General features: G+C 54.2%; 1 protein-coding gene across 1 annotated transcript; it reads left to right on the top strand.

The window, feature by feature from the left end:
- The first annotated feature begins 1,420 nt into the window (after positions 1 to 1,420).
- On the top strand, positions 1,421 to 18,099 carry SMYD4 (SET and MYND domain containing 4). Its single transcript, XM_061562108.1, has 14 exons — positions 1,421 to 1,664; positions 4,276 to 4,420; positions 4,979 to 5,068; positions 6,013 to 6,261; positions 6,540 to 6,760; positions 7,224 to 7,486; positions 8,014 to 8,233; positions 8,443 to 8,684; positions 9,353 to 9,556; positions 10,273 to 10,433; positions 11,040 to 11,193; positions 12,276 to 12,392; positions 13,517 to 13,640; positions 13,916 to 18,099. Exons 1-14 carry the CDS (start codon positions 1,435 to 1,437, stop codon positions 14,061 to 14,063), a joined length of 2,568 nt encoding a protein of 855 aa, XP_061418092.1. The 5' UTR covers positions 1,421 to 1,434; the 3' UTR covers positions 14,064 to 18,099.
- The last annotated feature ends 6,001 nt before the right edge of the window (positions 18,100 to 24,100 follow it).

Below are 24,100 nucleotides of genomic sequence, written 5' to 3' on the forward strand. Positions count from 1 at the left end.
GTCCATAAATGACGTCACGCGATTTTGGACGATTTTTGCCCCCCCCCCCCCCCCCCCCCGTCGTCACAAAAAGTCAGACCCCCTCAAATATGACGTCACAAAGCTCTGCCCCCCCCCCCAAAATAAATAAAACATGCTTCAAATCGCTTTCAACTATTGTCATTGTAGTGCGTATTTAATGTGCCGCTGCACTCTGATGTTGTAGGAGAAAACATGTATTAAGAAGTCTATTCAATTAAGTAGAACGAGACAATTTTAACCGAGAAGATGGATTCTGGCTTAGCAATCATTGGAAGGACGTAATAAACCATTTCGGATCTTAACTGATTGTGTTCACGTTTACGGTGACTTTCAGACCGCGTTCCACTCACTGGCATGGTGCAGTGTGCAGAGTAATGTATGGTGTCGTAATTGTATAGTAAATATATAGCAGTGTGATACACATTAAGGTGGGTAGAATAATACATAGTGTTATATTAAAAAATGGATAAGGCAGCAACTGCAGCAGCAGCAGCAACTGCAGCAGCAGTAGCAACTGCAGCAGCAGCAGCAACTGCAGCAGCAGCAGCAAGTGCAGCAGCAGCAGCAACTGCAGCAGCAGCAGCAACTGCAGCAGCAGCAGCAACTGTAGCTCCCTTTGATGCTGTTAATCCTGCATAATGCACATGCATATGCAGTACTAATCACATTCCTGCATTTTCCATGAATATGCTAAATTCCTCTTGATATGCAAATTCCTTTGTCAATGCGCCCAGCTTATATATATGCTCCAAGCTCGTGTGCTGTTTCATTCAGACTCTGTCGCCTCGACGGACCTGGTTTTCACCTGAGGACGGCTGCTTGCGTTGTGGCCGAAACGTCGTGAGAATTATTTTATTATGTTTTATTTTTATTATTTTATTACTTCCCTTCTACGTGACTTTACCGAAAGAACCAAGAAGATAGAAAGTGTTGTCTATATTTATTTAAAGTTGCGCATTTTGATGTGACGTCATAGTTTAAAGCGGGCGGGGCTAGCGGGTGGGCGGGGCTAGCGGGTGAGCGGGGTTAGCGAGTGGGCGGGGCTAGCGGGTGGGCGGGTTAGCGAGTGGGCGGGGCTAGCGAGTGGGCGGGGCTAGCGGGTGGGCGAGGCTAGCGGGTGGGCGGGGTTAGCGAGTGGGCGGGGCTAGCGGGTGGGCGGGGCTAGCGGGTGGGCGGGGCTAGCGGGTGTGCGGGGCTAGCGGGTGGGCGGGGTTAGCGGGTGGGCGGGGCTAGAGGGTGGGTGGGGCTAGCGGGTGTGCGGGGCTAACGGGTGGGCGGGGCTAGCGGGGCTAGCGGGTGGGCGGGGCTAGCGGGTGGGCGGGGCTAGCGCGCGCGCGCGGGGCCCTATAAGCACGTGCGCGCATTGTACGTACAGTGCGTTCACGGCGTGTACCCCCAACCATCCCCGGCCGCATGTCTTCTCCGCTGCTGCCGAGGGCTCTGAGCGCCGCGCTCGAGGCTCGGGGCTCGGAGCGAGTTGACGAGAAGGGGAGCAGGGAGCGGATAGACGCGGGGCGCGAGGAGAGGGAGCCGGGCGGTCGTGGGAGCCGAGGGGATGAGAGGGGGGAGCGGGATAGGGATGAGACGGAGCGTGGTGATCCGTCGCTCTCGAAGCTCGTCCGCCGGTGCTGGTCGCAGTGGAGGTGGGGCCCGGACCCTTTGAGATGATGAAACCCCTTGTTCAAGTGACTCCCCCCCCACCTACCCTCGTGGCAATTCCATATTCCCACGACTGGGGGGCCAGTGTGGTGTATTTGTAAAATAATGGTCACTCTTTATTCTCTCCATTGCTTGTGTCTGATTCTCCCCCCCCCCTCCTCATCCCTTTCAACAAGCCCGCATTCCGCCGTGAGAATGTGGAATTTCCGCCACTGGAGTGATTGTGTCGGGGTGTGTGTACGATGTGACATTTCACGTGGAACTCAAGGTGCACATGGCTTGGCACAAGCGTCGTGGTGACGTCTACGCCACCTAGTGGCGAATGGCGGTAGTTGTACGATGTGAAGGCAAGCGGTGCCGTGGCTGGCTGTCGCTCTGTCAGCCCGCGCCGTCAGTCTTACGGGTGTCACGTTAACTACATCGCCTGGCACACACGGGAGGGTTGTGTGGGTTCGACCACGACCATGACGCCTGCCGCTGTATATTTGGAGCCTGCGTGTCCTTGGTCGCGTGGCGTTTTCTCCACTTTTCCCTCCACATTTAGAATTAAACATCACGCGTTTATTAAGTATTTGGCTGCTATGCATTTCCACACGATAAGCCACTTCGTTGGGCTATCATTTGTCGCCAGGTCGCTTCTGAAAAAGAGCTACATAGCTCAAGTGGGCCAGAGCTGGCATCAGCGTCCCTGAGTTTTGGGGCTACATTAAAATCATCGCCTTCCTTACCGGCACACGAATGGCCCAGGTCACTCGCTCACTTGCAAATGAGACTCATCCCGGTGTGGTTTTTCTGTCTGTCAGTTCGCACCTGATCACATGGAGTCTCCACTCCACTCCAGTGATCGTGTGAAGGGGCGCGTGTTTCTCCAAGTGCTGCCTGCACGTCAGGAGGCACAAACAAGACCTCTGGGAGCAGTGACAAGCCTCGTTAGCGACCCAGCTGATGGCACGGAGCTTCTACTGAGATTACTTTTAAGTGACCTTTCTCACAACCCTGCCAGAACTCGCTAATGCACAGGATGGTTTAGCCAAATTAAGTGTAAAACCAACTGTTAAGTCATGGGTTTTTTAATCCTTTTTATTAAGTTCGCTTGCTTGCTTGCGTGCTTGCGTGCTTGCTTGCGCGCTTACGACCGTGCAAATATTTTGGTCGTTTTTTAACCCACTTCCCGTGATCCAATCGAGCTGACATTTTCCACACAGACTCGTTGTGCGTGACAATTAATTTTCGTGAACATTTTTTTACAAAATTTTACACTTTTTAGGACAAGAATATTATATTTAATTACCAATTGCTTAATGGTGCAATGCAATTATCTGACCCATAGGTGGCAGCCATCTCAAGCCAGAGGACGAGAGGACTCTATCCGCCACGCATATAAAGGATTTATAGTGAAAAACTTTGTTTTTACGGGTTTACTTGTTATCGTGTGCAAACATTGGTGAGCCGGGCTGAGACCATCAACTTTACTGCGCTTGGGAAGCCAGTTTAAAACACGGATTCACCTGCTGCCATTAAACTGGATTCGAACCGTGAATCTCAGCGGTACCAGACTCGGCGCCCTCTGACCTCTTGAGCCACCCGGCCACCTCCAAGATGTGAGACAGAGCGTGCAAGTGAGGATGTGATGGGAGGAGCGTGGCACGACGTGTGTGCTGTCGCCTCGTGTGGAAGATGTCAACTGTGTGCATGAGTACGTAGGTGTGTTGGAGGTTTGCCGAGTGTGCAAAGCTCGTGCGTGACTTGACAGGGGCGTTGCGCGTGCTGTGTGTACGTTTGACTTCTTTCGCACCGTACGTAGCCGGCCGTGGCAGTCGACGTGAAGTGGGTAGTGCGTGTCCTGTACCGCAGGGGTGGGGACCTTTGCCCTTACTGAGGGCCAAACAGGACCATCAAATACCTTTTGCTGGCCACACTCCTCCGTCACTTCTGTCGGTGCGAGAGGCCCTTGCAATAACGGTTGACTTGCGTGGCACCCAAACTTTAAGCTGCTGCCAAGCGTAAACGGAAAATATACCCCGTGCAAAACCGAACGTAAACTACCGTTCGAGGTTAATGCAAGGAAAACATGTTTGAGTCATGAAAATTTTAATAAAATATTAAATCCATTTAAAATGAGAGTGGAACAACAATGCACTCCCAATAAATAACAGTGATGTTATTTGTCCATTAACTGAATCTCAACACTTTCAGGAGGGTTGTTAGGCCATTTCCATTCATGAGAGTTTGACATGTGGGAGGACACCTGAATAGGCAGAGAATATCCATGCATACCAGGGAATAAACACCGAGTATTATCGACCAACTAGCATTTTGATTACTTGACTAATCAGGTAACAGGAAAACCGTTGATAAATTACTTGGGCCACCCAGTAATTGATGAACGGTTTTCCATTACTTTTTTCCTGATAAATTGCCTGGGCCACCCAGTAATTGATCAGGAAAAAAGTAATGGATTGTCATTTTCAGTCAATCGTCCAGGCTCCAATCGAGAGTTGCCTGCACGTACAGACAGGACACGGCGCGGGTGCTGCGCGTGTTGCGTGCGTCGCTGTGACCCCCGTCATTCTCCGTGCCGCGTGACGCCAACAGCGAGCAGGACGAGGCGCTGCTGCGTCGCACGTGCGCGCCGCTCGCCGCCGCCAAGGACCCCGCGGGCGCCCTGCGCCACCGCCAGGAAGGAAACCGCTTCTTCCAGCAGGAGCAGAACGGCCGAGCTGCGGCCTGCTACTCCAGGGTAACCACTCGGGCACCCAGAGGGGTCCCATGCTCCACGTCTCTCTGGGCACAGAGACCGTTGGCGACTGCGCCGTTTATTCACGATTTCCAACCAATGTTAAAAGCCACTGCGTGTGTTTTTGGGTTTGTGCTGTATTGCTTTATGATGTTTTTCTGGGCTGTACCGCGCATAGTTTGTTGGCATGATGTCCGACGATTCGCTCCACGTGCTGGAAGCTTTTTCAGGAATTTGGCTGCTGGACCTCTCGTGAATGCTTTGCGTTTTCACATCATGGGCCACTTCGTTGAGCTGTCATTTGTGGCCAGGTCACTTCTGAAAAATAAGTTTAATCTTGTATATTCTTTGAGTGATTTGCTTACGTTTCCAATACTTTGCACTTCTATTGAGTTTTTTTTGTATTATATGTTGTTGTAACGTTCTGACCTGCCCCTACTGGACATCTGAGAAAAAGAGCTGTATAGCTCATCGGATTCCTCCAGTATAAATAAAATCTGATTCTGATTTGATCGCCGTTTCTGTTTCGTGCCTCCTCGTACCAATCTTGCGCCACCGCAGAGCATCTGCCTGGCGACCCCGGGCAGCGAGGAGCAGGCCCTGGCGTTCGCCAACCGATCGGCCGCCCTCTTTCACATGCAGCATCACCAGGTGCACTGCTCTCACACACTCATGCCCACGATTAACCACACAGTTCACCATAACCACACAGTTCACCATAATCACACAGTTCACCATAACCGCACAGTTCACCGTAACCGCACAATTCACCCAGCGGTGCAGCGAGCACCAACTTGAACAGAGGAAGGGTTTGAGAAGTGCAGACACACGCGGAGACGCCCAGGAGAGTGACCTCCCGTTTAAAGGTTCGGAGGTTTTTGACACGCGGCACGAGTTGCTGGAGTGGAGCGCACGTGGAGGGGAGTCAAGCACGATGAAAATGGCCGAGGCAATGGAGGATTTTGAGGACAGTGAATGCGGTCTTGTAGTCGATCCGGGCTTGTATTGGGAGCCAGTAGAAGGGTCTGAGGACTGGGGTGTTAGGGCTCGATGATGGATGCTGGTGAGCATCTGGCTCCTCTTAGTAGAGAGGAGCAGGGCTAAGGTGTAGTGGTCCAGTGCCATTAAGGCGAATGGGTCTAAGGCCAGGTGTATGGATAGTGTATTTGTGAGTCCGGCAAAAGTGGTGTCTGATTTGACTGGTTTCCTTATAGCAGCAATAGTGCCTGATTGGATAGTTTGGTAAAGGCAGGGCTAGTGCTTGATTTCATGCATTAGACATTGGACAGGATGGAAGCTGTCTCAGTCGAAGTATGCAGCGACGGGCTGAGGGCAGTGGAGAGACACTGCCAGGAGATATCGGTGAAGGAAACGATCGTGCCCCAGTGGCCCGAAATTTTCTTCACTTCCGACGCCACTGCCCCCGTGGCGGCCGTCACTCTCACCCGCCCTCATTAGACCCTACGGACGCCGCAGAAAGGGGGCATTGGGGCGGCTTCACCGTATCACATTTTACTTTGGCAGTTGTAACGTGGGTCGCACGCCGCGGCCTCACTCACGAAATTCCTCCCACCCCGTTATGGGGGAATGGCCAGGCCTGTCTGGACGACATCGGCCGCGCGCTGGCGAACGGCTACCCCGCGCGCCTCTCCCACAAGCTGCTGTCTCGTCGCGGGGACGCTCTAGCCGCGCTGGAGCGCGCGCGGCAAAACCCAGGCGACAATCCCACTGCTGCCGCCGCCGCCGCCGTGGGCAATCCGGACGTCTCGGGCGCCGGGGGTAGCGGGCGTGACGAGACGCTCGCGGAGAACGGAGGAGGCGCGGGGGAGCGAGTGTCTGTGGAGGTACGAGGATGAAAGCGGCATGCAGCTGAGACACAAGGGGGGACACGCGGAGAAGTCTAATTCGTCGTGTCCAAGAGCGGAGATTAAAAATGCTCAGTTTGATTGCCATGTGATTACCGTGTTCTCTGAGTTATGATGCAGTTTTCCCCGTGTTTAAAAGCAATCATTTGGTGCATAACCAAATCGTTATAGCATTGACGCCTAAGAAATTAATTGAATGGAAGGGTGAGTTGTGAAGGAAACCTGTGACCTTTCGCGACGCTGCCCTTTGCTTCCAGTTGCGTTGGAGCGAGCGCTCGGGGAGGCATTTGGTGGCGGCGCGCGACCTCCACCCGGGGGAGTCGCTCCTCGTGGAGCCGGCGTTCGCCAGCGCCGTCGCCCCCGACGCCAACGCGGAGCGTGAGGGGGCCCTGCCCCCCGAGGAGCGCTGCTGCCACCGCTGCCTGCGCGAGGCCGAGCCGGTGCTGCCGGTGCCGTGCCAGCGCTGCAGCTACGCACGGTGAGCCAAGACCATCGCCTCTTAATGATGCCCGGATACAAAAACACCCCCCTGACTCTTACCGGCGTCCGTGTCACCGGTGCTATCAGCCAATCATCAATGTTCCTGCCACTCGAGAATGACCTGGGCATGAGTAGACGGGCGTTCGTTTAGACCGTGATGAAGGCTATGTTATAGGGCGACGTTATCAGCAGGAGGCAGTGCAGAAAAATAAAATATTGGAGTGTACTTCTATGCTCACAGCGCCTGCTTCCCACCACCAACTCCAGCTGACCAGTGTGGTGAAGCATATTCAGGTAATGCCCATGACCCCCAAGGCACGGGGAGGCCTCCGTCCCAAAGTAGTTTGATCGTGGCTGCTGCTGATGACGATTCAAGTAATTATCGTCATGATTAAAGCAGAACCTGTTGACCTCCACTGGAATCTCAATGCCCATTGAGCGCCACTCTTGGTCTCTTTCAGGTTCTGCGGGGAGCCGTGCCGGGACGCGGCGGTGCGGAGCCGCCATCACGGCAGCGTGGAGTGCGCCCTGGCGCGCCGTGGCCTCCTGCAGGGCCTGGGCCCCTTCGTACAGGCGAGCCTCAGGACTCTGCTCATCGCCGGGCCGCGTGACGTCGCGGCCGCCGTGAGCGGAGACGCCAGCGGGGGCGACGAGGAGATCGCGCGGACGTGCGCCGACTTCCTGCGCGACGCGCCCAGTGGCGCCGGCAGTGAAGCGGAGATAGGTACGGACCGTGCGGAAGCCGGCTCCCTCTCGAGCAGCGGTCTTCGTTGCAAGACCCCGCGAGCCACTGACGGCCCTGGTGGCCTTTAGTGCGGCCCCCTTCTGAAAATTAGTGAAGAACAATGCTCTAGAGGTGCGACTGCAAATGAGCCCAGCTGCAACTCCGTTTGCAAATACCACTGCGTCAGTTTTCTCTGTCGTGCCGCGTAACTCTGACATGTTATCGGGTGGTATCCGTGTGTTGTTCGGTGTAATGTCCGACGTTTCGGTCCACCTGCCGGGAGCTGCTGTAGGAATTCAAATCCTGAAGAAGCTCCCAGCACGGGGGGCAAAAACGTTGGACATGACACCGAACAACCCGCGGCACGAACACGAAAACACAACGGGGAGCTAATGGGCACACACTTTGCATAATCCCGTGTTTTAGATTCATTTGCCGTTGTCTGTCCTCGCTATTGTCTCATGTAATACGGATTTGAATCTACTTGTCCGTCCGTGACCTCCCCGTAACGCTGCCCACGGACGCAGCTGGAACGCCGGCGCCGGGATCGGCTGCCGCCGAAACACCGCGTGTGGATAAAACTCCGACGGTATCGGCGGCTGCGTCCGCGGTGAAGATCGCCGGGTGTGGGGAGGACGCGGTTTATCGCAGCGACTACCGAGCCATCTACCACCTGGTGACTCACGCGGATGCGCGCGACACCGCGCACATCCTGCCCCTTGCCTGGGCCGCGGCTGCCGTGTGCAGGTACGGGGTGGGGGGCGGGGGGTCAGGGGGGCAACACCACCACCTCTTTGGAGGGGAGGGGGGGCGGTGGTAGTGTGAACGACGGCACACAGTGGTGTGACGGACATACGTACGTAGGGGTGAGTGCGTACAACCAGAATGGGCGGCTCTGTAAATTCCCGCCCACTCCTCCCGCTCCGGTTTAAAGTCCGTGCGATCGTCGTGAGCAGGCACCTCCACGAGCTGGGCTTCTCCTTTCTGAGCGGAGCGCCGGGCGGTACGGCACCATCATCGGAGTCGGGGCGGAGTGGCGCCGGGCGAGAGGATGAGGGGGCGACAGGAGCCGGGGGTCACGGGGTCGCGCCCGCCGAGCTCCAGGGCGAGCTGCTGCTGGTGGGGACGCTGCTGCTGCGCCACCTGCTGCAGCTGTGGTGCAACGCGTACGCCGTGACCACGCTGAGCAGCGGCGCAGGTGATGTCGTTCGTGCGCCTTGTCACCGCGCAATGACACGTGTTGTGTGTCCCTGTTGATCGTCTTTGCTGTTTGACCACTGCACGTGTATCCATGCTGACAAGAAACAAAAATTTTGCGTGACGCTTTGATTTCAATCAAAATTCGCGCTTTAACAGTGCATGGAGATAGAACGGGATGAGTGGAATGCCACGCACCCTCGTGGCCCATGGGGCCGATTTGTTCAAATTTCACAACGGTGACGTAGCGGAGAGTAGAAATGAATGTAAGAGCGAGTGAAACGCGGGCGCGGCTCACGATGTGGTCTCATCACCCCCACACCGTCCTCCACAATCTCCTGGCCAATACTGAACTGGAGTGAGATGTGACTCGGACCGGTGAGCATTGTATCATTATATCTTCCGCACCTGCGATTAGCACGGTTGGCTATGTACGGCGCGAAATAAGTTCCACATACGTGTCGGGTGATGGAGGGTTACGACACATTTGTAAATAACGCGATCTAAACCCAAAAACGTTGATCATGAATAATATTGGTCGCGAAAGCTTACGCGTTAAACCGATACGTGTTTCGTGTGTTGCATGTGAAGCGTATGTGATGTGCGGCGTATGCCTGTTGGGCGCTCGCCACTGCTACATAACCACCCCGCGCCACCTTTCCCGTGCAGCTTGCCTCGCGCCCCGCTCCCCCTCGGCGGCGGCGGCGGTGGAGAGCAGCGAGCATCGGCGTGTGGCGGTGGCGCTGTTCCCCGTGGCGAGCCTGCTCAACCACGCGTGCCGCCCCAACGTGAGCCTCGCGTTCCGTGGTGCCGTCCTCACCGTGCGGGCCGCCGCGCCGATCCTCGTCGGCGAGCAGCTGCTCCACTGCTATGGTGGGCGCACACGGGGGCGGGCTGGGCGGGCGGGGGGGCGGGCTGGGCGAGGGGTGGGCACGGTGGTGGTCGCGCGAGCCATGTGCTCGTACGCTCGACCCAGGGAGTTGCGTACCTGTCAACTCCTTATCAGTGCCCTACCTTACTACCGACCAATTCAGACTTTATTGGTCATCCCGTGCCCCTTATACATCTCAACGTTCATCCTACAAAGTCGCATCACAAGGGAGAAACACAAACAAATATTGAAAAAATGTTGTCCATATTGAAACGGCTGTACGCTGTGTGAACCTGAAAACTCAATTTCCCTGTACAAGAATACGGGGTGAACCGTACGGATTGACAGCTATGGAGTTGTCGCCTGCGGGGCGGATTATTCCGGGTCGGGGATTTAGCCATGCTCGCGACAATCAGCGGCCAGCATCACCGTCCCGGCGCTGCACATTCGCAGCAGCAGGAAGCGTTCCATCCGAACCGATTTTTTTTCTTCTTTTATTAGGAACCCGATACAGAGCACGAACCGCGACGTAGGGCGGGGGAGGGGGGGGGTAAAGAAATCCCAGAGACCTAAATACCGTCGAGGAGGGAGGAGATTGGACTCACTGCCCCACCGAGTGGGGACCGAGCGCGACGTGTGTGCGTGTACTTTCATGTGGGAAGGGAAAAGTAGGGGAAGAGGAACTTAGGTTAAGGGAGTATGCGTGTTCGTGTACCAGGGCCGCAGGCGGAGCGGATGGAGGGGCCGGAGCGGCGGCGGCTGCTGCGCTCGCAGTACCGCTTCGAGTGCGCGTGTGCGGCGTGCGCGGAGGAGGAGGAGAGGGGGGGGCCGCCCCCCCACGACGCGTTCCTCTGCGAGAGCTGCGGCTCCTTCCTGAAGGTCGGCTCACAGATATCGCGCTCAGGGTACACACGCGCGCGCGCACGCAAAGACAAAGATCCCACCCCCCACCCCCGTATTGCTTGAACGGACTGTTGGGGCAAGTGCCGTTCGCGAGCAGCGCCCGATGAAGGCCGGGGGGTGGGTGGCCAGCACCGCGCCCGTTCACACGTGGAGCTGTCAAAAGTGTCGCCTCTGGGGTGAGCGGTGCTCGACTGGGAGAGCGGCCATCGCTCCTTTCCCTCCGCCCCCCGCCGTGTCTGCAGCACAGCAGCCGACAGATGCAACGTGGCGTGTTTATTAAACTCGATGGCGGGTTACAAAGACAAACAAAAGACAAAGCTGCCCCCGTGTGGCCTTTATAGACTGTTGGGGCAAGTGCTCTTAGCGAGCAGCAACTATGAAGGTCGGCACGGCACACGAAGTGGGTGGGTGGCCAGCACCACGCCTGGCCGCCTTTGTCTCCCTAGTAGGCGATGTTTACACACCGCACCAGGTGCTAATTTGAGGCTGAGTCGGCCAAGGGGAGGCCCAAGATCAGCTTACAACACATCTCACTAACACAGCTCACTAACACGGCTCATGACACACATCTGCTGCCAACAGCGCGGGGGTGAGAGCACGCTCGTGGAGGAGATGGAGTGCTCGTCCGTGCGCTGCAGGCTTCGCTTCCCGCGCGCGCCACTCCTGGCGTCGCACGCGGAGCTGCGTGCACTGGTCGCTCGCGCTCGGAGCGCGTTCGAGGAGCACGGGAAACCCGGTGAGGTCCCCCCCTCCCCCCTCCCCCCCGCCGCGCGCTCACCGTGCAACGCACTGAAGGAAAATATCCCCCAGATAGCCCTTGCCAGACTGTCGGGCGGCAAGTGCTGTTGGGGAACGCCTATTAAGAGTCCGCGCACGGCACAATCTGGTGTGCGTGGCCAACACGACAAAGACCTCCATTACCTCCCCGGTAACTTTCCGGGTACTAATTTAAGGATGAGTCGACCTAGGGGAGTCACGGGATCAGTTACAGCCTATTAACACATTGCTGGACATCTGTGCAAAAAGAGCTTGATAGCTCATCGGATTCCTCCAGTATAAACAAATATTCTGATTCAGTTCTAATATTCGTCGCAAATGCGAGCTGTGAGCGGGAATCAATATCGCGTCGCCGGGTTTGAAACGCAGTGCCCTAGACATTTTGCCACCACTCCCCACGCACTCACCTGTACACGCACATACCTGTACACATACACGTGTACACGCTCACCTGTATACTCACACCTCTACACACCTGTGCAAACATTCGCACCTCTACAAACACCCTCACCAGTACAAACACTTGTAAAAACATGCTCACCAGCATACACACACCTGTACTCACACCTGTACACACACACTTAGATACACCTATGTAGACATCTGTATGCCATGCACACCTGTATGCACATCTGTACGTATATTCTTACCTGTACACAACTGTAAGCCCACACACACACCTGTACACACCTGTTAGCACACACAGACACCTCTGCACGCACACACAAACCTGTACACACAATGGGTTTTCTGGGGACCCAAAAAATGTTGAAAATACTGGGGGGATGGGGGGATGGGAGTTCAAATCACACCCCAGAAGTTAAAAAATTCAACAGTGTGCGAGCTGACCTGTTATTAGATACTGAAAAGCGGTGCGCATAGCACCGGCAAACTCGGCCCAGACCAGAGGCTGCCGACGTAGCTTCGTTTCCCGTCGGCGACGCTTACGGAGCGGCGGAAGACGGTCAGGTGACTCGGTTATCGGTGCCGCCCTCCTCCCACCCCCCACCACCGTGCGCACCTTTCCTCCCGTGCGGTCAGAGGTCGCGTCCGAGGTGCTGGGCGAGTGTCTGCGCCGCGGCCGTGGCCTGCTGAACCCTCTCCACGCCACTCTGGGCGAGGCCTCGGACTGCCTCGCGCAGGTGCTCGCCGCACAAGGTAACCGTAGCAACCGGGCTGCGTCTCCGCCGCGTGCGTTTGTGCGGCGGTGTCGTGCACCGTCCCGTGATGTATGAGTGCGGGCGCCACGGTGGCGAGATGTTGACTACCTCGCGTGGTATACAGGAGGTCGTGGGTTCCATCCTGACCCTGACACCTGCGTATATTTGTAGTGACGTGGACTTTTCTCCGGATCCTCTGGTTTTTCCCCTCCACATTTAGAAACGTGCGTTTAGAGTTTTTGGCTGTCTATAAAATGTCCACGTGATAAGCCACTTAGTTGAGTTATAATTTGTTGCCAGGCCACTTCTAAAAAAGACCTATATAGCTCAGTGGGCCTTGCCTGATAAAATAAAAAAAGTTAAATCGTGAGTATGTTGAATTTCTTCCTCACTCTATGTAGCCAACCGGGCTAATCCGAGGTGCGGGTTGTACCGCTTTGTTGAATTCTGGGTACCGCTTTTTCCTCCCAGATGAAGGAAACAAGCAGCATCGGCTGGCCAGGCATCAGACACCAGCAGCACCCAGCAATGCTATGGGGGCCCTGCTTGGGGATGTTTGACCAATCGCACTTTAATGATGAGCGTTTAGCTTTTTAGACCGCAGAGCTTTGTAGACCGCAGAGGAAACTGAATATTCGTAGCAAGGTGAACAAGACTCAAAAGGTCACGACAAATGCAATCACCAACCCACTTGCTGTACGCCATTTCTTGGTCAACCATGGAGCCCACGTTTGCAAATCTGCACGTGATCCACCAACGCTCGCCTCCAAAGCGATGGATCCCCTTTGCCACCACGCCCTACGCCGTGGTGTTCCCACCCTCGCCAGGTGGCCGAACCTTCTTATGTGACCGGTTTCTTATACCCCCCAGTTTCTCACGGAGTGTCCAAACCTCGTGTTGTGGCCGGCCACATGGAGTGGGCCCAACCCCATGGTGCAGCTGGTCCGCCGGTGTGTCAACCCATGGTGTGGCCGGCCTTGTTTTGTGATAGAGCCCGCGGTGTGACGAACTCATGGTGTGCCAGGAACCTCCATGCCGCCGAGCCCGCACGGGGTAGCCGGCCACACCGTGATGTGGCCGGCTACCCCGTGCTAATGCGCGCGTCTGCGCTGGTGGCTGCAGGGCGGTGGGAGGATGCGGCTCGTCACCTCCGCAGCAGCTTGGTGTCCGTGGAGGCGCGGTTTGGGCCCGGCAGCCCCGAGACGGCTTACGAGCTCTTCAAGCTCACGCAGCTCCTCTTCAACGGGTAACTCGCAGCACACAACGTGTACGCACGTGTACACACACGCACACAAACAACAACAGCCGCTATTCGCCACTAAGTGGCGCTGACGTCACCACGGCGCTTGTGCCAGACACGGTGCATGTTGAGGCCACGTGAAGTGTCGACGTTTCGCTGACGAGAGGTCACGGGACAGACCCAGGTGTTATGGGTCCCCCCGCGCCCCCCCTCCCCCCCCCCTCCGAACCGTTCGTTACCCGCCTCACCCACGACGGTGCTCGTGTGCTGCTGTCGTCCAGGCGCCAGGTGCGGGAGGCGTTGGAGGTGGAAGAGAGAGCGGCCGCCCTGCTCAGCCTCCACTTTGGCGAGGACCACCCCCCGGTGCAGGAGCTGCGTGACATGCGCCGCTGCCTGCTCGCCTTCCTCTCCCGCTCCTCCGCGTCGTAGTGGGCCGCGGCCGGTTTTCCGTTTATTCCCAACCAAGCTACGTTCCGAACGCGCTGTCGGCAACGCGCCCACGAGACCAGGATTTCTCCGTCCGCAGCTTGGCGGCGAGCGGCCGTGTCAGAGAATCGCCCCTCCTCTCTCCTCCCCACCCCCAACCGTAAGGTGACGTCGAAGAACTACTTCTGAAGTCCCTGCAGTAGACGGTGTGCAACTGCGGCTAGCAACTCCGAACCGCGGGGCACATATCGTCACACACCAAATATTCACGTGGATTGGTGGCGCGCTGGGTGGGTGTAACGCTTGCTCTGCCTAAGCCGTACCAAAGACTCTTATCAACGCGAAGGAGCAGCGCCTTGTATGTGCCCTGCAGCGTTCATCACGTGGCAATCACACCTCTTCATATCAATGGTATATATATGCATGTTGAACTTCTTTTGCACCGTATGTCGCGAGTAGTGCTAATCGGAGGTGCGTGGGAAGGACAACAAACTAAACACAAAAAGCAGTTTTAAAGAAATTAGTTTTCAATCTCGATGATGATTTAAAAGTGCAGAGCTCCAGTGGCTTCCTAATATCGGAAGGAAGAGCGTTCCAATGCAGTATATACAATAGCCTTGAGATCTCCATTGGGTGGAGGCCGCTCTACCAGTGGCGCCGTGAGCGAGCAATTGCAGGGCCGCACCTTTACCTTTGGCCATACAGAGTCCAGAATATTTGCAGCTGTTGATTCTTCCCCGTGACGCTGTTCCCTCACTTGCTTTGTGCAGCATCTTAGGATGCGGTTGTCATTACCAGTTGCTCTCTACATCGCGATTGCACTATCGAGTTGTCATGGCCCGCAAGTAAGGCAGCTCACGTGGAAAACCAAATTGGATTAAATGCGATTTCTTTGTACAGTCATGGGCGGTGACCGCGCTCCGGCCGCCAACTCCACCGCACTTGAGCACCCCGTTTGATCGCCGGCGGACGTGACCGGGACTTTTGACCCGGCGTCTCGAGAGGTGTCAGCTCGGTAGCGTGACACTCGCCGCCGCTTCAACTCGGCTGTCGTTGGGGTCCAGGGGAGGAGCGTGGTTGGGGCGGGGGGGGGTGGAGGGGGCGTGCATGCCACGAGCGATGACGAGCTGCCGCGTGTGCTTATCGCAAAGTCGCACCGTTCGCACCGCGCGTGGCGATGTTACCGCCCTGGCTGTGAGAAGCTTCCCCGCCGGGTGTCGGGCGGCACGCGGAGGAGGAGGGAGTTCCTTAAACCTCGGTGCCGCGCGGCTAACGCTGCGTGAACGCGGTCGGTTATCGTCCGGCACGACGGCAGCGACGCTTCTCGGTCGAGGCTGTCAACAAAATTAAAATGTTAAATAAAAAACAGCGGCACAAAGCCCTCGTGTGAGCACGTTAAGGGAACGCGCAGCGAGGCGCTGATGAGCTGGGGGCAAACGGTGCACGAGGATGTAATGTCGACAGGTTCATTTCGCGCAGTAGCAGACATTTTCGAGCATTCCGAATGGTTACGGCCGGAATTTTCCAGGACGATGTGCACGAAGTTTGCAGGCAGTCGTGATTCATATTCGGGGAGTCTTTCTGCATTTTCCAGTTTTGTCACCGAACAACCACAAACAGCCCAAGTGCAGCTACCGCCACGGGCAAACAGGCACTCAAATCGCAATTGCAAAGTTGAAAGCTAAATCTTGATTTGAAGCTTTCGTTACCGCAGGAATCCATACTCTTTGGTTCTTTCGGTAAAGTCACGTAGATAGAAAAATAAATAAAATGAAAGCTCAAATGTCTATCATAGTCTGGCTTGGTCAATGATCGTCATCCACTCTGCAGGGTTTATAAAACTAGAACCACTGTGTGGGATGGAAACCGTTGTCCTGCAGACATCGCTTTCTTGCGTAAGAATGTGGAGTTTCCACCACCAGCATGCCAATAGAAAAACATGTTTCCCCATGTTAACTTTCCCCAGGGAGACACATTGGACCTCTGGTATCCGAGCGCGACTTGTCTGTAAAACAACAAAAACGCAACACATTTGTCAATAACACTGCACCTCAAGAGTACAAAAATACACAGAATCAGTGACGTGTTGGGCACTGGGGCCCTCCTCCATTGCAAAGTGAAGAGCCACGATCAGAGGCCATTGTCTGAAACGTCTTTTGTTTTTTGTACGTGTGCACCGCTGCCAATGTACTCTTCATTTTTAGAAAATTTAGTCAAACGTTGCTCGCGCCCCTGTCTCCCCTTACCAAGCCCCCTGCCACCACCCCCCCTCCTCCTCCTACCATCCCCCCCCCCTCCTCCCCCCATCGCACCCTCCCACCTTCCCGTGTAGCTCCACCAGAGGTTCCCGGTGGGAGGCCGACACGTCTCGCGATGGCCCAGGCGCCGAGGTGCGAACGCCGCAGCGCAGGAGCGCCGCTCGGTTGACGCGCATTAAGTGGGTCTCGCCGCGGTCGTTGTTGGCAAGATCGTCGAGGGAAACTCCCACGCTCCCTGCACACACGTGTTTAACGGTCCCGCTGGAAGTTCATTAAACACACGGGGAGTTCGGAGGGGCAGAGGTGTGGGAGACGCGACGGGCAGAGGTGCGACCGAAGCTTGCCTCTTCGGCCGCGGCGAGTCGAGCGAAAGTTAAATCGTCCTCTCCATCACTGACCACCGAGCCCTGTGATTGACAACTCCACATTCCCATGGCAGGAGGCCGCCGTTGGTAATTATTGTCCTTTGTCGAGGAACACTAAACGCACTCTTTGATAGGAAGGCCCCGCAGTGCATTTCCCTTTTATATTTTGTATAGAGAAAAAATTTAACTCCACTCATTTCTTCAATAACACTGTGGCCTTGGACAGAGAAGGTTTCTAGGTGACGTTTCAGGCATTGGCCCTTCTTCACATCGCAAAGAGAGGCCACTCTACCCTTCTGAGCTCTCTGTGCACTGTGAAGAAGGCGTGTTGCCTGAAGCATCGCCAGTGATAAATAATACAGGTTGTTTAGGTTTGTGTCAAAGAGTGCGTTTAGTAGTAAATTTACGCGTTCATTTAAGATCACGTAAATTTACGTGATCTAAAATTTACTCGATCTAAATTTACGTGATCTAACCCCAAAAAACTGTATTTGGATGGATGATAATGGTCACGAAAGTCTACTGCGCGTTAAGTCGCCAGTGATTTTGTTGTTAAGCCGCAGTGTGATTTACGATGGTGTTAAGCTTGTTTGTGCTCTGTGCACCACCGCATCATCATCATCGTCATCACCTAATGACGTGTCCCTCTTACAGCAGTCGGGGTTCTCGCCCGGTGTAAACTAGAGGCGTCGGCGACACCTGGGATGTGGCTGGAAACATGGGGAGGGTGGGGGGCGAGGGAGGCGGCCTGTGAAATAGTCGCTCCTCGGTTTATGAATTAGCCACTCGGGTTTATCCAGGAAAAGCGTCGCCGAGACGGTTCGGGTTGCCACCCCCCTCCCCCCCCACAGCTTTTTGACGAATGAAATAAAACGGAGGAATTTTTAGTCATCGTGCCAATGTGAGACGGCTCCTGAAAAGTGTTTTTTTGTTTACAATCGGGGTGATCGGGGGGGGGGGTCAAGCCATGAATTAAGAAAATGGCATCTTATTCTTGGTTCTTTCGGTAAAGTCACGTAGAAGGGAAATAATAAAATAATAAACATATACAAGAAAAAATCTTCCCTTCTACGTGACTTTACCGAAAGAACCAGGAATATGAATCCCTGCAGCCACGAAAGCTTTAAATAAAAAAATGGCATCTGTTCAGCAGATGAACTCGACGCTACACATTCTGTCAATAAGACTACGGTCTTAAAATGAAAATAATATAATAGGTGACGTTTTGGGGGCAATGACACTTCTTCATAGCACAGAAATATAAAGAGGCCAGAATTTGAGAGAGAGAGTGGATTATTTGAGAGAGAGAGTGGATTATTTGAGAGAGAGAGTGGATTATTCGAGTTTGGAGATTGCACTTGTTTACACACTGTGGCCTGATGAGAATTAAAACAATAAAAAAATGCTTTCTTTTGACTACGTTTCATGTTGACATGAATATGTTCGCTATTAATAGCTATCGAGTAACAGGCACAACCCCTCAATTAAAATTAAAGGAGCGACTACTAAATAAACGCATGTTAAAAGTAGCGTAAAATTTTGCTGGCACGTTGCATGACGGGAAGATTTGTTCTTGTAAGAACAAGGTACAATGCACCCGGCAGAACATTCCTCGGCCCAATCACCATTTCAATGTCAGGGGTTTAACTTCCTTACATTCCTGAGGTGGATAAATCTGAGAAATAAAATGCGAGGTACGCGTGCTTGATATGAAGATTAATAATAAGATTTCTCTAGCACTCAATTGCATTCATGAACGGTGTTCAGTTTAAATCTGCGGCCGTCTGGAGCGCTCTTCCAATCTTAGGAAGCCACTGGAGCTATGCACTTTTAAATCCAGATTGAAAACTCATTTCTTCACAACTGCGTTTTGTGTTTAGTTTGTTGCCCCCCCCCGCACCCCCGATTAGCACGGGTTGACTACTTACGGTACGCGAGAAGTTTAACGTACGTACACATACATTTTCGGCAGGGACATTGCATTGGCATGTTCGGGCAGGTTACTACTCGGAGGGGAGCCCGAGGGGCGTTTAACGCGGGGGAAGATTTCGCCGTTTCGACTCCAGACTCCTTGTTTCGTGGCTGTGCCGCTCGCTCGACACGAAACCACGCCGGGAGTGCTGAACTCCGCGAAACCGCGAAAACCCTGGGACGCAGTCGGTCTCGAAGTAAAACCTGCGCGGCTGGTTTATGCCTCGAGTGGAATCTGCGGAGGTGTGAAGGCTGACGAACAACGGCGAGGAGGAGGGCCTCGCGTTCCCACACTCCGCCAACCGTGGCGCTCATTCCCTCTCTCGCTCTCACATGGGGGGCCCATCTGCCCGTGGGTGACACCTCGAGCCCGTGGGTGACACCTCGAGCCCGTGGGTGACACCTCGAGCCCGTGGATTCTCCCAGCCACGGGAGCGACCGTCCCATCTTCGGAGACGGGGTCTTCCCTGACCCTCGGGTTCCCAGCCCTCCCGCCGCCCCCAAACGCGCCCGCTGCCCCCGATGCTCACCGCGCGCCTGGCTCGAGACATCGATAAACAAACGTCATGTGAACTTGGAAGAAAATAAACAGGTTCGATGGCGGGTCATTTAGTTTTTTTCTCCCTTTCCCAGGTCTTCACCAGGGATGGGGAACGTCCGGCCCGCGGGCCGTATGAGGCCCCGCGAAATCATTTGGTGTGGCCCTGCCAAGGCAACCGCAGGTGGGACTCGAAATTCAATACATCTCAAGGAGCTAACCTGGAAAAGCAGTTGCGAGTAGCAACATCATCAATACCAGCTAACATCACACGCCTCGCCAAAGAGAAGCAGTTCCAGCCATCACATTAGGGGTGAGTTAATTAAATGTTTGACCAAATATAACGGGCTAATTTTTAAGTTGATAATTTAGTATGGCCCGCGAATGATGTTATACATATCCAATTGGCCCTTGGCAGAAAAAAGGTTCCCCACCCCTGGTTTACACCGAGCAGCAAGCCGGCGTTGCCACCTCTGACGGACAAACAAACCAACAAAAACAACCACCGGGACGAGTCATGGGAGGAAGAATATCTCACGGTGCTGGCGGGGGGCGTGGGGGGGGGCGAATCGCGTGGTGGATGCGTTGCCTTTGAGTGACGTGGTAACGCAGAAGTGACAAAAACTGACTCGTAACGTCCCGAGAAGACTTGCAGAAATTCCCGTGGAAAGCTAACCCATAAAAAAAATGAATAGAGATGATCCTGGGAAAAAACCGGGGGAAGGGGCCGGTGGTAAAAACATTAAATTAGTTAGTACCTGGCGATCTTAGACGACGATGGGGAGGATGGCGATGGGTGATGGGTGATGGGTCGAAGCTGCCTCGATGGTTTCAATGAAACTTTGAGAGAGAAAGAGAGAGGGGGAGAGAGGGAGAGAGAGGGAGGTAAAATGGAAGAACAGTATCCATAAAGGCCCTGAAGCACCGTCGTCCATACATTTACATCGTCAGTCAGCTGCGTCTTGACGACGCAGATTCTAGCCCTGATCATCAAACCACCCCCCAATGGAAAAACACCCATCCGTGACTCGGTCAAGGTGATGTCTCTCATTGGCGCTCGCTGCCTCGTCCACGTGGTTCGTCTTTCCGTCTCTCGGCGACATTTCAAGAGGTCACCTCCCCCAGGCCCCCTTTGTGCACCTTTCAACTTTTGCATACATTTTCGTTGCCAGTGTGGCCCCGTGGGTTTGGATAGAACCGGCCAGGTGCTTGCTTCAGAAGGTAGAGCGAGCGTCTTCGCAATCGGGGTAGGTTGCGAGTTCAATTCCTGGTTGTGCGGTGACTGGGGTTTGACTCAGCCCATCGTTCTTCCAGGGAGTGGATAAAATCAGTACCTCTTTGGGAGCAAGTCAAACGGTGGCCGTGTTACGTGTGGCCAGACTTGGAATCCCGACGTCTGGATGTGCGCGCGGGGGGGCTATGAACGGCAGTTGTACGCTATTATTCATTTGAAATGGAGCTGCTCCACAATAGGCATCCTGAAGGAGCTCCCAGCACCACGGAGCGAAACGTCGGACACGGTGCTGACTAACGCGCGGTACAAGCCGCAAGCACACCGGAGAGCGACGGCAAACCTCCCACGCCGTCGGTAGAGGAGGAGGAGGCGGATGTCTTCTTCACAAATCCGTCTCTCCACGCAGACATTATAATTCTAAGTGTTTTTTTTTTACACAGCCCATCAGCCGCACGGCCTTCTGGGAGTGCGTAATTTCAGCAGCATGAATTCACTGCAAGCAAGCTACGTAGGCGGCAGTGGGGAGGATCACCCCGCGGTTCAGAATATACTTTTGCAATTTGTACTTAGATATGTCATCTATTGTACGTATTCATTTTTAGTGATGTTTCGCTCCAGTCGTTTTTTCTTGTTGCGTTAAGAGCTTCACAGCTCATCGGATTTCTCCAGGAAAAATATAGATTCTGTCTCGGGGCTGCCCGCCACCACCACCACCACAAAACCACAGCAGCAGCAGCTGCTGGCTCGCTCGCCTCGTGGTCTTCCTCTCTTCTCGCTCTCTCTCTCAGCAGCTCTTCCTCGCACCGGCCGAGTTTGTTGTTCTGCTCTTTGCGCGGTGTCGCCTTCACACGCGGAGCTGCCAAAAGTGTCTCCTCCTAGACCTGGGGGGGTGTGCGGAGCTCGGCTGGGAGAGCGACCACCGCTCCTTTCCCTCTGCCACCCCTCCCCACGCCCCCTGCGGTGTTCACGCGGTAGCCGACAGATGCAGCGCTGCGTGTTTATTAAACTCGACGCCGGGTTCCAAAGACAAACAAAAGCTCCCCCCCCCCTATCGTGTTAGCCTGTAAATGACTGTTGGAGGAAGCGCTGTTGGAGATTATTAGTGGTGGCTAGAACCACGCCCGGCCGCCTTTGTATCCCCGAGTGGCGATGTTTTTCTACACACCGCACCAGGGACTCGTTTCAGGCTGAGTCAAGCTAGGGGAGGCCCAGGACCGGTTCAGATGGTGGTGGCCGTGATCGGGAATGGAACTCGGGTCGCCGGGTTCGTAGCGCAGCGCGCTAACCGCTGCACCACCGCTCCCCACGCAGGCACACACGCACGCACACGGAAACACAACTCTATAGGGGCATCAACATCATCAAGTTTGAATAGTAGACAGTGTGCTATGTAGAAGAGTCGTTACCCGAAACGTCGCTTTCTATACGTCCCCCTATTACGGTGGCAACTGTTATTGACAGGGAACGTGTTGAGTTCACAATATTCGTCTCTTAATGCAGGACTTGCGTTCATCATAGACGGTTATTTTGGGGTCAGATCGCGTAAATATAAACGTGTCGCTAAACCCGCCACCAGCCGACACAGCCAATTGGTAATGTTTTTTCACGTAAACAGAACGTGACCAATTCGTTACTAGTGCAGCGCACCGGTTGTGTGTTGGAGAGTAAACCCGCAACATTTACAATTCGAGTACGACGTTTCGCCTGCAATTACAACCAGCATCATCAGGCGACAGCCAGATTTGTGGAGAAATCTTCCCGTTTCGTTCCTAAATATCAGGTAGCCGCGTGCAGAGAGCTTCAGTGATGGGCGCAGCGCTGCGAGATGGACACGGTGGGTGATCCGAGCTCGATTTCCAGCCACGGCTAACATCAGTGGCGAGTGAAATGGGAACTTCTCCTGGGGAGGGCTGTAAACAGGGGAGGGGGGGGGGCAATTATGGTTGGGGGTTCACGGCAGCCTGATGCGACGCATCGGGGTCCAGGCGACCACAAGTGGACCCTGAATGAAACAGATAAAACAAGTAAAACGATTTTAGAAAAATTATTCAACAAAAAAAATGTGCTCATTAAAAAAACATTCACCCGCGGTCTATCGTGCAACGAGCCGAGCGATTAACGCGTCCGGAAATCGTCGTATCAACAGAGCAGCATCAAATTCTTAGGTTTTTTTCGGTAAAGTCACGTCGGTAAAAAATTTAAATTAATATTAAATTAAATTAATAAAAGTACCTACGTGACTTTACCGAAAAAACCTAAGAATCTGAATCCTTGCAGTCACGAAAGCTTCAAATCTAGAGCAGCATCAAGTTGCGCGATCCACACCCCTTTCAGAGAGAATCCTAACACCCAATGCACGGGTGCAACTAAAATAATGCTCAGAGTTCTAGCCTCGCATATTATTGTAAACACGGAGGAGTTAAACACAAGAAAAAAAACATCAGTCAACGTTGAAAATAGGTCGTCGTTGCTCCTGGCTGTAAATCGTTGTAATCGCGTTGTAATCTCGTGGGGGGGGGGGGGGGGGGTCAGACGCAGTGATCAGAGGTGCCGCGCGTCAACGCAGTCGCAAGGGTGACGAGTTCAACTCCCAGGCGGGTGGTACTCGTGTTGACAACTTCGTGCTAATCCCATTAGAGAGGCGCGCACGCGTGGCGCAGACAACGCGGACCGAGACGCCCAGGGGAGAGCCCACTCGAGACGACGCGAAATCTGCCGTCGTCAAAAGTCCTGGAGAGAAGAGGTGGAGGAGGGAGGGGGTGGGGGTGCCGAATCCGTGGGATCCGCTACTCAAGGTTACGGAGTTCAAATCGCGGTCAGAGGAGGCAGGGCGGTGCGGGGAGTCGAGCTAGCAACGTCGCGACAAGAAAAGCGTTGCGTCGGCAACATCGCGAGAAGAGGCAGTTGTTCTCTTTGGGTTCGAATTCGGGCAAAAAAAATCGCAATAATCTTGGGTACTCTTTGGTTCTTTCGGTGAAAGGCACGTAGGTCGAAAAAATAATAGATCACTACGGTTCGATCGCCACACAAGCACTCGTCTTGTGTGGCGATCGAAAGGTCGTGATCTATAATGTTTTCTACCTACGTGACTTTTACCGAAAGAACAAAAGAGTATGGATTCCTTTAGTCACGAAAGCTTCACATCAATAATCTTGGGTCTTTCGGTAAAGTCACGTAGATAGGTTCAAAGAAAATTGAACCAAAGAAAATTGAAGCTATCTACGTGGCTTTACCGAAAGACCCAAGAATATGAATTCCTGCAGTCACGAAATCTTTAAGTAAAAACATAACAACTCTGCATTTCGAAAGCAAGTGGTGAACACGAGATGGTGGGCGGTTCCTTAACAAATAACGTCTCTAGAAGCAGCAGCAGCAGCAGTTCCTTAAAGAGCCCATCAGCATGCGGCTGCTGATGCCGCGGGGTTGCTGATACATTTGAAAACAATAAATTGTTAGTTTAATTTTCTTAACGTTTTCTTTTTGAAAAACTCTTTTTTGTCTGTTGATTCTGGGCCCCCCTCGTGAAGGACTCGACCCCCTATGCGTCGCATCCACGCTGCCACGCTCACCCCACAGTTTCGCCGTCCCTGTTCACAGCCCTCGGTCAATCCATTGCTGGATGAATGGCCTCTCAAGGAGCGGTTCCCATCTCGCTCGCCACTGACGTGAGCCGT

The sequence above is a fragment of the Lethenteron reissneri genome, chromosome 28 (genome assembly GCF_015708825.2).
Source record: "Lethenteron reissneri isolate LAM-NWPU_2019-01 chromosome 28, ASM1570882v1, whole genome shotgun sequence".
Classification (NCBI taxonomy): Eukaryota; Metazoa; Chordata; class Hyperoartia; order Petromyzontiformes; family Petromyzontidae; genus Lethenteron; species Lethenteron reissneri.

What these genes read in the sequence shown, in the direction of transcription:
- SMYD4 (XM_061562108.1), top strand. Translation starts at nt 1,435, where the DNA reads ATGTCTTCTCCGCTGCTGCCGAGGGCTCTGAGCGCCGCGCTCGAGGCT. An exon ending in CAGCGCTGCAGCTACGCACG is followed by an intron (nt 6,761 to 7,223) that starts GTGAGCCAAGAC and finishes GGTCTCTTTCAG; the next exon opens with GTTCTGCGGGGAGCCGTGCC. An exon ending in GCTGCGGCTCCTTCCTGAAG is followed by an intron (nt 10,434 to 11,039) that starts GTCGGCTCACAG and finishes TGCTGCCAACAG; the next exon opens with CGCGGGGGTGAGAGCACGCT.